General features: G+C 37.8%; 3 protein-coding genes and 1 non-coding gene across 4 annotated transcripts in view; all 4 read left to right on the top strand.

Annotated features, from left to right (window-relative positions):
- The first annotated feature begins 53 nt into the window (after window positions 1-53).
- Window positions 54-2,383, top strand: LOC108984157 (DELLA protein RGL1-like). The gene has a single exon (XM_018956017.2). The coding sequence runs from the start codon at window positions 551-553 to the stop codon at window positions 2,285-2,287; it is 1,737 nt and encodes a 578-aa protein (XP_018811562.1). The 5' UTR covers window positions 54-550; the 3' UTR covers window positions 2,288-2,383.
- Window positions 2,384-6,078: 3,695 nt separating this feature from the next.
- Window positions 6,079-7,555, top strand: LOC108984153 (probable bifunctional TENA-E protein). The gene is made up of 3 exons (XM_018956012.2): window positions 6,079-6,308; window positions 6,521-6,741; window positions 7,027-7,555. Exons 1-3 carry the CDS (start codon window positions 6,150-6,152, stop codon window positions 7,340-7,342), a joined length of 696 nt encoding a protein of 231 aa, XP_018811557.1. The 5' UTR covers window positions 6,079-6,149; the 3' UTR covers window positions 7,343-7,555.
- A 96-nt stretch (window positions 7,556-7,651) lies between these two features.
- TRNAH-GUG lies at window positions 7,652-7,723 on the top strand. The gene has a single exon. It is a non-coding gene; the product is annotated as a tRNA-His (tRNA).
- Window positions 7,724-8,741: 1,018 nt separating this feature from the next.
- The window catches only part of LOC108984161 (bromodomain and WD repeat-containing protein 1-like), a 42,729-nt gene continuing 36,783 nt past the window's right edge, over window positions 8,742-14,687 (top strand). The window contains exons 1-5 of the mRNA XM_035692669.1: window positions 8,742-9,040; window positions 9,221-9,325; window positions 10,352-10,709; window positions 10,998-11,152; window positions 11,480-11,719. Coding sequence (XP_035548562.1) covers window positions 10,357-10,709; window positions 10,998-11,152; window positions 11,480-11,719 — 748 coding nt within the window. The 5' untranslated portion in view covers window positions 8,742-9,040; window positions 9,221-9,325; window positions 10,352-10,356. The remainder of the gene's footprint in view (window positions 9,041-9,220; window positions 9,326-10,351; window positions 10,710-10,997; window positions 11,153-11,479; window positions 11,720-14,687) is intronic.

The following is a 14,687-nucleotide window of genomic DNA, read 5'->3' as shown; positions in this document are numbered from 1 at the left end:
GTACATACGTTTTCCTTCAAGTGCTTATCCGAGTACCAAGTCTTCTTGTTGTTGTATCTACTCCATGTTGTCTATTACATCACTGTTTAATTACTATTCTAATGTTCTTCAAGTCCTTGTCTTTTCTTGGCTGAACTTCTTAGGTTTCTTTGTTCTGATTTGCAATTTCTCTTATTTATTCATAAAACATTTGTATAAACTATATTGATTTAATTGTTCTGGAGCCATAGATATATAATGTCCATCCAAACCGCATTAATATTATCAAATCATCGTGTGCCGAGCGGCAGATCGGCTTGATAACCTTGATAACATCAACATAGTTCAATGTCAATGTATCTGTACTTGATTTTTGGTGTGAGCATTTATCAAATGCGTCATGCGTGATGCTTGCTATATAACATGAAATGCTTTATAAATTTAGAGTAATCTGTTCGTTTATGTTTGAATCGTTGCGTATATATTGTAATAAACTAGCACCGGGTACCATCTACCAGCAAACAACTACATTTGAGATCCCAGATTGTGAGGTTTTCTGCAGCAATTTTAGATGGCAAACAAGGTGTTTTCTTTTGGAGAGGAGTTTGGCTTTGATGCAGTTGAAGATAACTTCAACTGGTCCGAGAAAGTTTGGGAGAGTATGGACAAGGTGAATGGTGGGAAATACTTCCATCAAGAGGATTTATCAGATGAAGATTTCAATTTCTCCCAACATCAACAACAACAAGTATCTTTCTCAGAAAATGGGTTTCTTGATGATCTGCAGTTCCATGCTGCATCTCCACCGCTTCATACATGTTTAGAGGAAATTGCAAAACTTGGTGAATTCCCAACTCTAATCCCAGAAGTTGAACCCCGGAAGAGGAAGCGGCAACGATTTTCTTTAGCCTCCCTTGAGCTCCTAAAAAATTATGGAAATAGGTTCAAACAGTTTAATGGGGACAGAGTAACAGAGCCAAGTAATGATGTCGCATGCACGAAGGTGGAAGACCCGAAACTGTCAACTGAGGAAATCGTGAGGCTAGCTGGCGCAAAGTTCATCCAGTCCACTTCCCAAGCCGCCGATGGTCCGTCCGGGCTTAGCCATCCTTTTCATCTTGACTTCTGTGGCCTTTCCGATGAGGAGAGAAGAGATGTGGAGCTGGCTGAATCCCTTTTTGCTTCTGCTGAAAAGGTGGGCTCCCAACAGTTTGAGCGTGCAAGGAAGTTTCTCAACCAGTGCGATCACTTGTCTTCCACTACGGGGAACCCCGTCCAGCGAGTAGTTTACTATTTTTCTGAAGCTCTGAGAGAGAAGATTGATCGTGAGACAGGAAGAAACACATCAAAAGACTCGGGAAAAAGACCATCTATCAATGTTGAGGAGGAATTAATGAGTTCAAGCCCCCCCACGCTTGCAGCTCATGAAGAACTTCCCTTTTCCCAGGTTACACAATTTGCAGGGATTCAAGCCATCATAGAAAACACGGTGGAGGCGAGGAAGATTCACATAATTGATCTTGGCATCCGTAATGGGGTGCAATGGACGATCTTGATGCAAGCCCTTGCAACTAGATGTGAATGCCCTCTTGAGCTTCTTAAGATTACTGCCGTTGGAACTACTTCAAAACATTTGCTCGTGGAAACAGGTAAGAGGTTGGCAAGTTTTGCGCAGTCCTTGAACTTGCCATTTTCTTTCAACGTGGTTATGGTATCAGACATGCTAGATCTCAGAGAAGATCTTTTCGAGCTAGATGCTGATGAAACAGTTGCCTTTTATTCTGCATACATACTGAGGAGCATCATTACTTGGCCAAATCAACTGGAATCTATAATGAAAGTGGTAAGAAGCATCAATCCATGCATTATGATTGTCACTGAAGTTGAGGCAAGCCACAATTCACCTGCTTTTGTGAGCCGTTTCGTTGAAGCTCTTTTCTTCTTCAGTGCATTCTTTGATTGCCTAGAAACTTTTATGAAACGGGATGATCAAAACAGAATGATCACAGAATCAAAGTTCTTCGGCGAGGGAATCAGGAATATAGTGGCAGCAGAGGGAGAGGAAAGGAAGATCAGGCATGTAAAGATTGATGTTTGGAGAGCTTTCTTTGCTCGGTATGGAATGGTGGAGACAGAATTGAGCAGGTCGTCCTTGTACCAAGCAACCATTCTGGTTAAAAAATTTCATTGTGAGAAGTCTTTCACGCTTGATATGAACGGGAAATGCCTGATTACTGTGTGGAAGGGTACTCCAATTTGTTCTCTTTCCGCCTGGAAGTTCCTTTCACAACAGCAGAAAGGTCAATGACCCTGTTAATGTACAAATACCATGTTGGGAAATTCAATGTCAAAGACTCAAAACATGAACAGCTAGCGTGCATGTTGATATATAAATGCAGTTTGTGTTGAAGTATCTTTAACAACCTAGTGTAAAAGACATTGAGCCTTGCATCTTTAATACTGACGTTTTGATTATTCTGTGATTAAATTAATATAAAAGATTATTTATATTTGAGGTGATCTCATTAAGACTGTTCATCTGGATACCCAGCTATATCCAGACTCAGACTCGAATGTGTAACGTGTCTTGGTTACCCGTCCAAGTTAATCCGAATTATAACCCTAGCAGTTACCTAGAAGAATCTGAATTTTTGAAACCTGGGTATTCAAATAAACCAAATTTTGCAACAATAAATTCTACTTTTTTGCATTTTTTGTTTTCCAAATTTGGAGTACGCGGACTGTGGGTACTAAGCTTTAAGCCTGATACCCGCCTCACGTACTTGTACGCATCCCAAATATGGACGGGTGGATAATCTGGTTATCTGTCGTAAAATTCGAACTGAAAAAGAAAAAAAATCAGCTTGGATGAATAGTGCTAGATCTCACGACAAATAATAGTGCATTCAAGTACGTTTAAAACTCAAACCAATCTCAACTCATAATTATAATTTTTTTAAATTTCAATACAAAATATAATAAACAATTCAAAATTTTCAAATCTTAAAATAATAATAATATTAAAAAATAATATTTTATCAATATTTTATCATCTCAACTCATTTAACTCAATTCAATTTAACATCTAAATGCAACCTACACCAATATGCAAGGAAGAAAAAACAACCCTCTCTTTTGAAAAGTTCTTTTCTCCTCCTCGTTAAAACTAGACTTGTGCAAGAAACAACCTAACCCGATCCGTCCGCTTGACCCGAACTGACCCGCACCGAAAAACACGGGTTTGAATGATGCACGGGTTCGACCCGTCCAACCCGCTAAATCTCAACAACCCGCAATGTCACTCAAAATTAACTAGTCTTCCGACTTCTACAAATAAAGAAAGCATGGAAAAAAATGCAAATCCACACAAACCACCGAAAATCAAAGTCGGGTGGAAGAAGCCCAAGATTATCGCGTTGGTCCCTCGGACTTGACCTGATGATGCGATCAAGCTCTTCGGGAAGACGATCCCGGTGCCTGAGATCCCAACCAACGGGTCCATAGACTCTTACAGAGCTCCAACACAGTCGTCTGCTCTTGTGGTTGACGATAACATCGATCAGGATAGTGCTTGTTCGACCAACTCTTCGCTAAAGGCCAATACGAACAGAGAAGGAGAAGAATGAGCGGCTGCGAAGGTTAGGGATACGGTTAGCTGCTTTTGACTATGAGAGCGACCCATTATGCTAGGCATCTTCATCGCATATATAAAGACGGGTGACCCGATATCGGGTCGGGTCGAGTTGCGGTGTTTCTGATGCTTATACGGGTCAGGTCGGGTCGGGCCCAATATGCTAGGCGGTTTGGTCGGGTTGCAACCCTAGTTAAAACCCAAGACTTCCGATCATTCTTTTTGTTTTGGAGGAGCGAGGAGTTGTTTCTACCTTCTATCTCATCTTTTTTTTCAACGATTCCAATATTGTCAAAAGTATTTTTCTCTTATTTTCTTATTATCTAGGAAAATATTTGATCCATCGCTTTTCAGATATCAAATCTGTAATTGTGTCACGTTATCACACTTCTCATGCATAATCCTGTTTGGCTAGTGCATGAGCCTCCCACGCCATCCAAGCCGTACATGAGCTCCACAAGCGATTGCGTTTCGCGACTATGATAACTACGTGCATGATTGTCAATATATTTTGTTTAAAATACTTGCTGAAAGTGAGATAGTTGAGGTTGATTAGTTATATGAATGTGACTAAATATTACATTATGATAAAATGAACCTTATCTCTTAGACTGAAAAGAGTGGGAATTATATTTCAATATTTGCTTACCTTTCTTCATGGGCTAACATATGGTTTGAATGTGTAGGTGTTAAAAAAAACCAAATTGAACACACTGAAAGTCCAGCTCTGCTTATGAAGCCCAAGTCCATTGAAAGCCCCCATGTCCAGTCGAGCCTTATCTCACAAAGCCTTTTTTCTCTTTCTGCACTTTTCGAAGGGAAGGAGCCGAGGTTCATCGAGAGGGCAAAATGGAAAAATGGGAAAAGCGACGATTAAAGGAAAGAGAATGAGCAATGATGAAGGGAAGTGGAGATAAAAGGAGCCGAGGTGCAAGGATGAAGGGGATCGTTGTTGCTTTGTTTTTAGTGTTCTTTATTCTTTTATGTTTCTATTACAAACGTTGCTCTGCTAAGGCTTTTATAGAGTTTTGGAATCATCTATTACAAAATGATTCAAGGCTAATTTATGTAACTAAGGTTGCAGGGGTTCTCTTCCCCTTTATGAGTATTGTTGGTTGTTGTGATGCTTAGCAAGAATCTGTCTTTATGTTTTCGTTCATGATTTACTGTGGGTTTTGGAAGTATCTCTTGTTCTTGACCTGTTGTAGACTCATGGCACAACAGAACCTTGTAATAATCAAGAATTCCTCAGCTCTAGAGTCTTAAAATGAAAAGGATGATTAATATAGTGATAGATTTATTTTTACTGGTGCTATAATTTGAGAATGTATGTTTGTTTGGTTTTAAGTGTTAATATTGTGATTAGTTTGACATAAACAAATGCACCCCATGACCAACATCTCAATGGTTGAGGAAATCATAACCTTGTATCCCTAGTGTTTACTTTTTTAGCAATTATATTTTCGATTCTCAAAGATTTTAAACTATTTTTCCTGTGCTGACTGTTTCTGTTCATCAACCCATTTTCCAGAAAATAAAAGTTGCAATACTGTTTTCACGATAATTTGAATTAATATTTTCTTTTAGAGTAATTACAGTCCCTCATTCCTAATGATAAATTACAAACTCATTCTATATTTTGTACAAATTCAGTGCACATAATCCATCTCATTTTGGCAATAAATAATCCTAAACACATTCAACATGGAAACTCTATCTATATACTTTCATGTTTTTTTTTTTTTTTTATTGTCTTTTTCATTTATTTGAACCTTTTGATTGATTGCGTTGATAAAATTATCTATGTGGAAATAATCTTAAAAGCTCCATTTACTTTTAAATATACTTTTATACTTGAAAGAATTATTTGATGAGTATCAATGCACGACACTAATATGGTTCCTTAATCTCATATTTGTAAAATGCATCCAACTCCATTCCATTTAGTTTTATAGTGTATCAACCCCACGTGTCAATATGGTGACAAATGCTCTTTAGATGCTTTCGTCGATAGACTAAGGTCGGGATTGACTTTTTCTCCTCTCCTAAACTGTTATGCGATTTTTAACATTAACATTCTTGTTTAGTCATCCCACTAAATTTCTGCTTTTTCTGAATATCCATGGAGGCAATATAAGTGGAGTTCTCCAGTAAAATCATCATAATAGATGATTGTAGCATCTTTCTTCCAATTGATTCACTTGTTAGATGAACACAAACTGTATTTGGAGTTAAGTTGTTCTCCCTAAACACCCACCCCTTCTAACTTTGTAAAAAATCAACTTGCTTTTACTTAAAATAATTTTATCTATTCATTATTTTAACTTGAGTAAAATCATTACGAAAGAGGTAACCTAGGCGAAGAAGCTACACGTGCCAAGCGAACTTGACATGTGGCGAAGGGTCTCTGTTTCATGGTTGCCACGTGTACGGCTCGGGGATAAATGCCTGCCTAATGCTACCGTACAATCTCTCTCGCGCTCTCTGCATTTCTGCGAGTCAACTTGGGGACTGTAGTACGGCTCCAGAGTAAGGAAAAATGGAGGTGGGAAAGATTAGGGAAGAAGTGGAGAAGAGTGGAATGATCGACACGTGGTTGAGAAAGCACAGTCTGATTTACACCGGAGCTACCAGGCACCCTTTCATCCTCGGTATTCGAGATGGGACCGTCGATCTCTCCGCCTTTAAAACATGGCTGGTATCATTCATAGTCTAATGCCTTCCTCTTCTGTTTGCTGATTTTATTTTATGTTTTGCGTATTCGGTTCATAGGATTTAAGCGCTAAACAGAATCACCCACACTCATGATTGTAAACTCCAATATTCTGGAACGGACGCTGAAAATTTTTGAAGTCAGTTCTGGGATTTGTGTTGATTCATTGCAATCTGTTCCTGGAATTTCTCATGCAGGGACAGGATTACCTGTTTGTTAGAGCATTTATCCCATTTGTAGCAAGTGTATTGATTAAAGCTTGGAAGGAATCGTATAACAGCAGTACGGATATGGAAGTGATATTGAGTGGAATGGCTTCTCTGAATGAGGAGATTTCGTGGTTCAGGAGTGAAACCCCCAAGTGGGGTGTTCAACTATCTGACATTGTTCCTCAGAAAGCAAATCAAGATTATTGCCGGTATCATGTCCGATACCATCATGCATATATGACTGTCCTGTGCTTTGCATATATTGATTCAAAATTCTTATTCTATTTCATGTAAAAAAAAATGATTTTGTTTTAGTTAAGTTGAACACCTTCAATTTTTCGTTTTTCTTTTCATGAGAGACGTGATATTCTAAGAGGCCTTTGAAAATTAGTGTGTAGGAAACTAGGCATTCTCTGAGTTCTGCTCCTGGATTTATTGTTGTAGATATGGTTATCATTGGAATCATTTTGTGATCATTTTGCGTGTTCATACAGATTTCTGGAGAATTTGATGAGCCCGGATGTTGAATACACTGTGGCTATCACTGCCTTATGGGCCATTGAAGCCGTTTATCAAGCGAGCTTTGCCCTCTGCCTGGAGGATGGGGCGAAGACCCCGGCAGAACTGAGGCAGACTTGCGAAAGATGGGGCAATGATGGCTTCCGTCAGTATTGTAATTCTTTGCAGCAAATTGCTAATCGTCATCTACAGAAGGCGTCCAATGATTTGCTCACAAAAGCTGAAGCAGCATTGCTACGTGTTCTGGAACATGAAGTTGGGTTTTGGAACATGAGCCGTGGTGAGGCCTAGTCAGCCTTAGCTTCAGAAACCTTGACATGATATGAGTGAGATGGTTGTTTGTGTTTGATAGCGTGTCCATTATTTATGTTGCAGTGAATGGAATGATACTCATCTCAGTTCCTGTTGTAACCGCTATCACTGTTTTGTTGGATCTGTCAAACTTGTATATTGGTCGTCTATTCTGGTCTTGTGGAATAAGAGGAAAACCTTGAATTACGAAGATGATTGTCTGGCCATATTGTGCAGCAACTACACTGTCTAGTTTCATAATTCCTTTCTCGTAAATATATTTAAAAGATGCTGACACTCTTTAACATTGTGGCTGTAGTTTAGTGGTAAGAATTCCACGTTGTGGCCGTGGAGACCTGGGCTCGAATCCCAGCAGCCACAGTTTTTTGTTTTATTTATTTATTTTTTTTTAAATTTCCTCTACCTTTGAGAGATACCCACAGAGACCACGACCTCCATTGATAGATCGAAGCTTGTTCAATGCCCAGATAATCGTTAGTTGTCTGGCACCAACCATCTATAAATGTAAATATTTTTTCTCTTTATATATATTTATAATGTACATGCCATTGCATCCAAAATGAGGGTCGAAGTAACCCAAAATAACTTTGTAAATGATCACATAGTTTGTGAATTTCTATGAACAGAAAAGTAAATCAAAAAGTAAATCATGGACTAGTTGAATGAGATGTTTGTTTGAATACAATAAGTATTTTATCTTATCTTATTATTATAATATTATCAAATTTTTATATAAAATATAATAAATAATTTAATTTTTTTAAATTTTAAAATAATAATAATAATATTAAAAAATAATATTTTAATAATATTTTATTTAACTTTCATCTCAACTCACTATCCAAACTGTACCAAAAATTAAAAAATAAACTTTAATAAAAACAAGAACCACTAGAGAAAGAGAAAATATATATATAGAACTAGAAACAAAACAAGGCTTTTATGAAGTAGGGGAGAAGGTCAAACTTTTTTAAGTTAAATTTGAAAATTACTTTAATTTTTTTAATATTAATTTTTAACTTAAACGTGTAATAAGTTGATTTATACTTGACCAAAAAATTAATCAATTAATCTCGTATTAATTGTAAGGTGGGTAAATTTTGCACGTTCATTTAAAAAAAAAAAACAAATACGAGACTTTGTGAGAAAATTTCTTTTTTTATAATGGATCCGATAATTTTTTAAACGGAACGTGCGAGAGATAACATTATTATAAAGAAACGCCGTCGTTTTATAGCTTACAGTCCCCTCAATAGGCACGCACGCGAATTTCTATTCGGAAATTCGCGTGCGGCACCGCTTGTCGATGATCGATATTTTTCGTATGATTTCTTATTTATTTATTTATTTTTGGCCTTTCCCGTCCTGAAGCATCTTCACAGGAAGAGTGGCCGTACCGTAAAGGTTCGAAAAGCATCACAGCAGGAAGAGTTCGTTATATCTCTCTCTCTGGAGTCGAATATCCGAAGGACGCAGCCTGACGCACGGAGCTCCCTCCCAAAATCTAAAGACAAATTCCTCGTCCCGGCGCGTGCTTCACACTCTCAAATCCTCTCTTCGGTTTTTGTTTTCCCAATTTCGCAACTCTGCGAACTCTCAATCCCCTCCCCCGTCCCCCCATTCACCACTATCCTTCAATCCGCAAACATACGGAAGAAACTCGTCGCTTCATTGAAGGTAACCTATTTCCAGCGAAACGTTTGTTGAATTAATTGACGTTGTGGTAACTCTTCAGATATTTAGAATAACGGTTGGACATGTATTTGGTTTGTATCAATTTTATGTGTTCAATAATCTTGTATGAGCTCAAAGTGCGTATCGAAATTTGAATTTAGGGCTTCTGTTTCGCTGCCACAGAGAATGCATTATGAATTCTTGGAGGTCAGGGTTGCAAAAGAGTAGGAGAAAGTCTTTGTCTTTCTGGGATTGCCTAATTGGTTATATTGTAACCACATTTAAAAGGTTTTCATTCTTCCCGTTTTCTTTTCGTCTTTTATTTTGTAAATTGTGTAGAGAGCAACAATTGCTTTTATTTTTTACATGTATGAATTTAGTGGTTAAAACATGTAACGTGAAAATCATGGATCGGGAAAAGAAAAATCTTTATCAGGTGAAATAGTAAACAGTAGTTAGTTATTTGAATTATGGGATGTGAACAGGTTATCAAATTTTGTGTTACTGCTTGGGCTCCTTGATACATTTATCGCCACTTACCATTGTCAAATGGCTTAGGATGCTGCTAAGATCTAGGGCTTTGAGCAGTGAAACTCAAGAGATACTTTCTTATTGGTATGCTAGCTTGGGGTTTTTGGATTTTATTTTTGCTTGTTAATATTGCCTGAAATTTAGAACGAGCTTATGATTTTTCACTGTTCGTTTGAAGGTATCCAGTGTTCTTTGAAGTGGTAGCCAGATTTGTTATGGGGAGTCATACTGGAGGTGTCTTTAATGATACTTCATCGTGTTCGTTTATGCTCAATTTGTTAGATGTGCCTTGTGATGAAAAGCCATTTTCATGTAAAAGAGTGATATATAAGATGTATTTTGTTCATAGGTTTGTGAATTTGCCTGATTCCAATTGAATTTCCATTTTCTGGCTAGACGTAAAAAATACAGTGTATGGTCACCACTTTTATGATTTTATCTCCTTCATCAGTACAGGATGTATATTTTATTCTAAACTTATTGTATAATACATTCAAGCTTCTATCCAGAAGGGAGCATCTTTTTTCAATACGGGAATAAAATCTTATCTAATTACAATAAAATGTTCAGAATAAAGTACATTTTCAGAGAATAACCAAAAACAAATTGGCCAATCTAGAATCAATCACAAATGCCTGGACATAATTAAAAATTGAAAATATTAAATCTAAAGGGGACCAAGAAAGAGAGGCTATGTGTTTCAATTTACGTGTTTGGAAATCTTTTGACTGCATTCGATGGTTGTAAAGTAGACTTGTAATTAATTCCTTTTAGTTTTTACAGGGAACATGGCTCTTAGGAAATACATTCCGTCTGGTGCTGCACAGAAGGATATGAAACCATTGAGATTTTCCTTTAAAGGACATGAGAATTCTGAACTTGCAGATCCAGAGACAAGTCATACAATGGAGCATGAAGTGGATGTTGACCTCAGAGAAGTTTATTTTCTTATTATGCATTTTCTTTCAGCTGGGCCATGTCATAGAACTTATGGACAGTTTTGGAATGAACTGCTTGAACATCAACTTTTACCCAGAAGATATCATGCTTGGTATGCAAGGAATGGGAATGGGACACATAGTGGGGTTGAAAATGATGATGGCATGTCAGTTCCGTTAAGTTACACCATGTTGGTCGAGAGGTATGCAATACATTTTTTGTTTTTCTCTTCAATTACTCTGTTTTTCTATGTCATATCGGTACTGACTAAGTTATGGAGTAACTACTAATATTTTTGTTGTTATTGATAATATATAATGGTTAGTTCCATTAACAATCACAACATTCAGGTTCCCATGTATATCCTATTCCTGCATTAATGGTACTGTTATGTTCTAATTAGGGAATAAATAACAACTAGATTACTTATTTGTTGTGCTTTCCCCTTAAAACATTTTGATGATTAATGTTGCGATTTATACTTATTTAGGTATCCTCACGTTGAAAAGGATCACTTGGTAAAGCTTTTGAAGCAGCTATTACTAAGTGCAGCTCCTCCACCGCGCGATATCAGTGGTAGAAATGCTCCAAGTGCAGCTGATGTACCTACTCTTCTTGGGATGGGTTCATTTTCACTTTTAAGCTGTAGGTGACTTCCATTTAGTTTTATGCTATAGTGGTGTATAATAATTATAACAGTTGAAGTTGGGAATTTTTTAATCGATTGACAACTGGAAATAATATATATCTTATGGTTCCAATACTAAGTCATTGTTTCTTTTTAATTTCTATTATTCATCCATTGGTGCAAGAAAGTTCTGGGTATTCTATTTTCCTCATTGTTTTGGGGAAGTACTTTTGTGACCTCATTTTTTTTAGGAAGTACTTCTGTGACATCATTTGCACCCCTTTTCCCTGGTAGTGGTTGTTTTTCAATTTCTATCTTATTATGGTGTTCTTATCCTCTTTCAGATGATAGGGACAAAGGAAATAATGATGTCAATCGACCCCCTGGTTACATGCGTTGGCCTCATATGAAAGCTGATCAGGTTCGTGGTCTAGGTTTGAGGGAAATAGGGGGTGGTTTCACAAGACATTGTCGTGCACCATCTATTCGTGCAGCAAGTTATGCCATTGCAAAACCATCTACCATGGTACAGAAAATGCAAAATATCAAGAGGCTAAGGGGGCATAGGAATTCTGTATATTGTGGTATGGCTTCTAATTTTAGACTTGCATTTAAAATTTAGATTTTTGTGGAAGACGATTGTTGTCTATTATGGATTGATAATCAACAGGTTTTATATAGGGGTACTAAATCATTTATCAAGATGTTTTTGGTTTGATGGGTATGATTAGGAGTGGCAATATGTGTCACAACCCATTAACCCAACATGAACACGATACGAAATTAGTGAGTTTGGGTTTGATGTTAACTGGTTCGGGTCAAAACGGGTTGACCCATTAATGAATCATGGGTTGACCCGTTTAGACATGATTCATTAATGGGTCAACCCACTTAACCTGTTAGTGACCCATTTAGATCTGTTAAATGTTTTACTCAAAATTACAATTATATCCTTTTAACCTAAAAACAAAAATACTCTAACCCTATTTCATATTTCCTAAGTCTCTCTCAAACCCTCACTCTCTCTTAGTTTTCAATTGAGTCAGTTCTCACAAGTCACGATCGCCTCCCACACTTCCTCTGAATTGTAATTTTGGTGTTTTTATTATTTGGATTGTAATTTTAGACTTATGTAGTTAGTTTTATATTTTTGGGAGATTTTGATTTTAACTTTTATATGAAATTATGTTAATCAAATCAAATGGATTATTTGGGTCAATTCAACCCCTTTACATAAACAGGTTGAAACGGGTTGACACGGGTCAAAATGGGTCGTATCGTGTCAACCCGTTATTTTAATGGGTTGTGTTAGGGTTTAGAAATCTGATTTGTTAAGCTTAACGGGTCGTGTTCGGGTTGACCCATATCGTATAATGTACACGAATTGACATGACACGAACATGACCCATTAACTTGATTTGCCTCCCCTAAATTGATTGAACTTTTTGTTTCTTTATGTTTATTACTGTTGTTATTTTATAAAACTTTTTAAGAGCTACTTTTCCATCATTAATATGGTGACCTACACGATTTAGTCATTTGCATCTGGTCTAATCATATTTAATGGCATGCTTGTAGAAACTTTTGTTGAGTGAGTTTGAGATAATTAAGAGCACATTGGGAATGCAAGGGTTGATTGGGCATTAACAGTTTCATTCTACTGAAGGTGGAGCAATTATGTATTTTTTTTTTTTTGGGCTGAAAACAAGCTTCTTGCGATGTGTGTGCTTCCTCTATGGGTGCCATCCCACTGGTAGGTGGCAGTTATGTGTTTTCCAAGAATCGAGACGTGTCCTTGGGGTGGGTGAGCTGCATGCAAATCCTCTGGTCAGTGAAGAGGTATGTTGGGAAGCACCTATGCCACTGAATTCGCTGCACCCAAGTAGCAACATCCAGGTCCCATATTAGGTCTTAGACAAAGCCAAGGAGATTCAACATTGTGAGGGGATATTGTGTGATGGTTTCGAGAACCAATTTATAGCTCTCCTTGCAGCTATAGAGGCTGGACAGAGTCACTCTAGCTCACTAAGTGAGATCAATTCAGCAAATAAGAGAGCTAGAGAATTAAAAAGGCTCAACTAGACAGTCAACGATGAAGTAGGAGAGAGGAGTTCTAACCGTGGAAGATCAAGGGGAAGGGAAATGGATGTTGTTTTATGAAGCCGAAAATTGTTTCATGGAATGTGTGGTGGCTGAATGAGAAGGAAAAGTTTCTCAAAATTAGAAACCAATTATGTAGTTGGAGAGTAGACATCGTTTAGTTACAAGAAACGAAATTGGAATTTATCCCCCTAAGCACTATTAGGAGCTTGTGGTGTTGTATTTAAGTAGGGTGGCATTATTTACCATCCAATGGAGCATCGGGAGGTATCTTAGTGATGTGGGATAAGAGTGGTAGAAAAGTTAGAAGATTGTATGTGGGATTATATGGTGGCTTGCTCATCCAAGAATGTTGTGGATGGATATTAGTGGGCCTTTGCTGGTATTTATGGTCCAAACTTAGATTGTACAAAAAGTTTACTATGTGATGAATTGGCTGGCCTAGGCAGCATATGGGACTTAACTTGGTGTGATGGTGCCGACTTTAACATTACTCGATTCTTGAACAAACGATTGGGTGGCTCTAGCTTCAATTCACCAATGGTAGAGTTCTCTAACTTCATTTCTGAACAAGATTTACTAGATATTCATCTTGCAGGTGGCACCTACACTTGGTCAAGCAACCGAGAACACCCCTCCGGGTCAAGGCTCAATAGATTCCTAGTATCACCTGAATGAGAATCATATTACTCGGAACTTATTCAAAAGAGATTTCCCAGGTTGTGCTCAGATCTCTTTCCCATCCTCCTTGATTGTGGAGGTATTCATGCTGGCCCAAGGCACTTCAAGTTCAAAAACATGTGGTTGAAATCAGATGGGTTTCTCGATAGAGTCCAGCAATGGCGGTCTTCTTATCAATTTCATGACACTCCAAGTTACATCATGTCATGTAAATTGAAGTCTCTGAATCTCTGAAGAAAGATCTGAAGGTTTGGAATGAGCAAGCATTTGGTAATGTGGAAGATCAAAAGTGTACTCTCCTTGTGGAACTCAAAGGATTGGAGGGAGTAGGGGAGGAGAGTGCTTGTAAAATTCAAGTGACTGCAGTCCTCGAAGGGGTCTCTCTACCGGAAGAAATATCTTGGAGACAAAAATCGGGAGCACTTTGTTTGAAGGAAGGGGATAAATGCACCAAGTTTTTCCATCGGGTGGCTAACTCGCATAGGAGGAACAATGCCATAGAGACGTTGATGGTCGATGGAGCTGCTTCTTCCAACCAAACCGGGATCACATTGTCAACTATTACAAAAGTTTGCTTTCTGAACAATTTTCTTGGAGACCGAGGCTAGATGGGCTTCCCTTTGATGCTCACTTGCAAGAATTAGGACAACTTGAGAGGCCTTTTGAAGAAACAAAAATCGCAAAAGCGTTAAGAAGCATGGTGGATGACAAAGCTCTAGATCCGGATGGATTTTCTATTGCTTTTTTCCAAATTTGTTGGAAGTGATCAAA

This window comes from Juglans regia, chromosome 7 (genome assembly GCF_001411555.2).
Source record: "Juglans regia cultivar Chandler chromosome 7, Walnut 2.0, whole genome shotgun sequence".
Lineage (NCBI taxonomy): Eukaryota > Viridiplantae > Streptophyta > Magnoliopsida > Fagales > Juglandaceae > Juglans > Juglans regia.
The sequence above is the reverse complement of the archived record's forward strand: the minus strand, read 5'-3'. Positions and strand labels throughout refer to the sequence as shown.

Excerpts from the sequence above, each read along its gene's own strand:
- LOC108984157 (XM_018956017.2), top strand. The coding sequence starts at position 551 with ATGGCAAACAAGGTGTTTTCTTTTGGAGAGGAGTTTGGCTTTGATGCA.
- LOC108984153 (XM_018956012.2), top strand. The coding sequence starts at position 6,150 with ATGGAGGTGGGAAAGATTAGGGAAGAAGTGGAGAAGAGTGGAATGATC. Across the intron at positions 6,309-6,520 it reads CCGCCTTTAAAACATGGCTG|GGACAGGATTACCTGTTTGT; the intron begins GTATCATTCATA and ends TTTCTCATGCAG. Across the intron at positions 6,742-7,026 it reads GCAAATCAAGATTATTGCCG|ATTTCTGGAGAATTTGATGA; the intron begins GTATCATGTCCG and ends GTGTTCATACAG.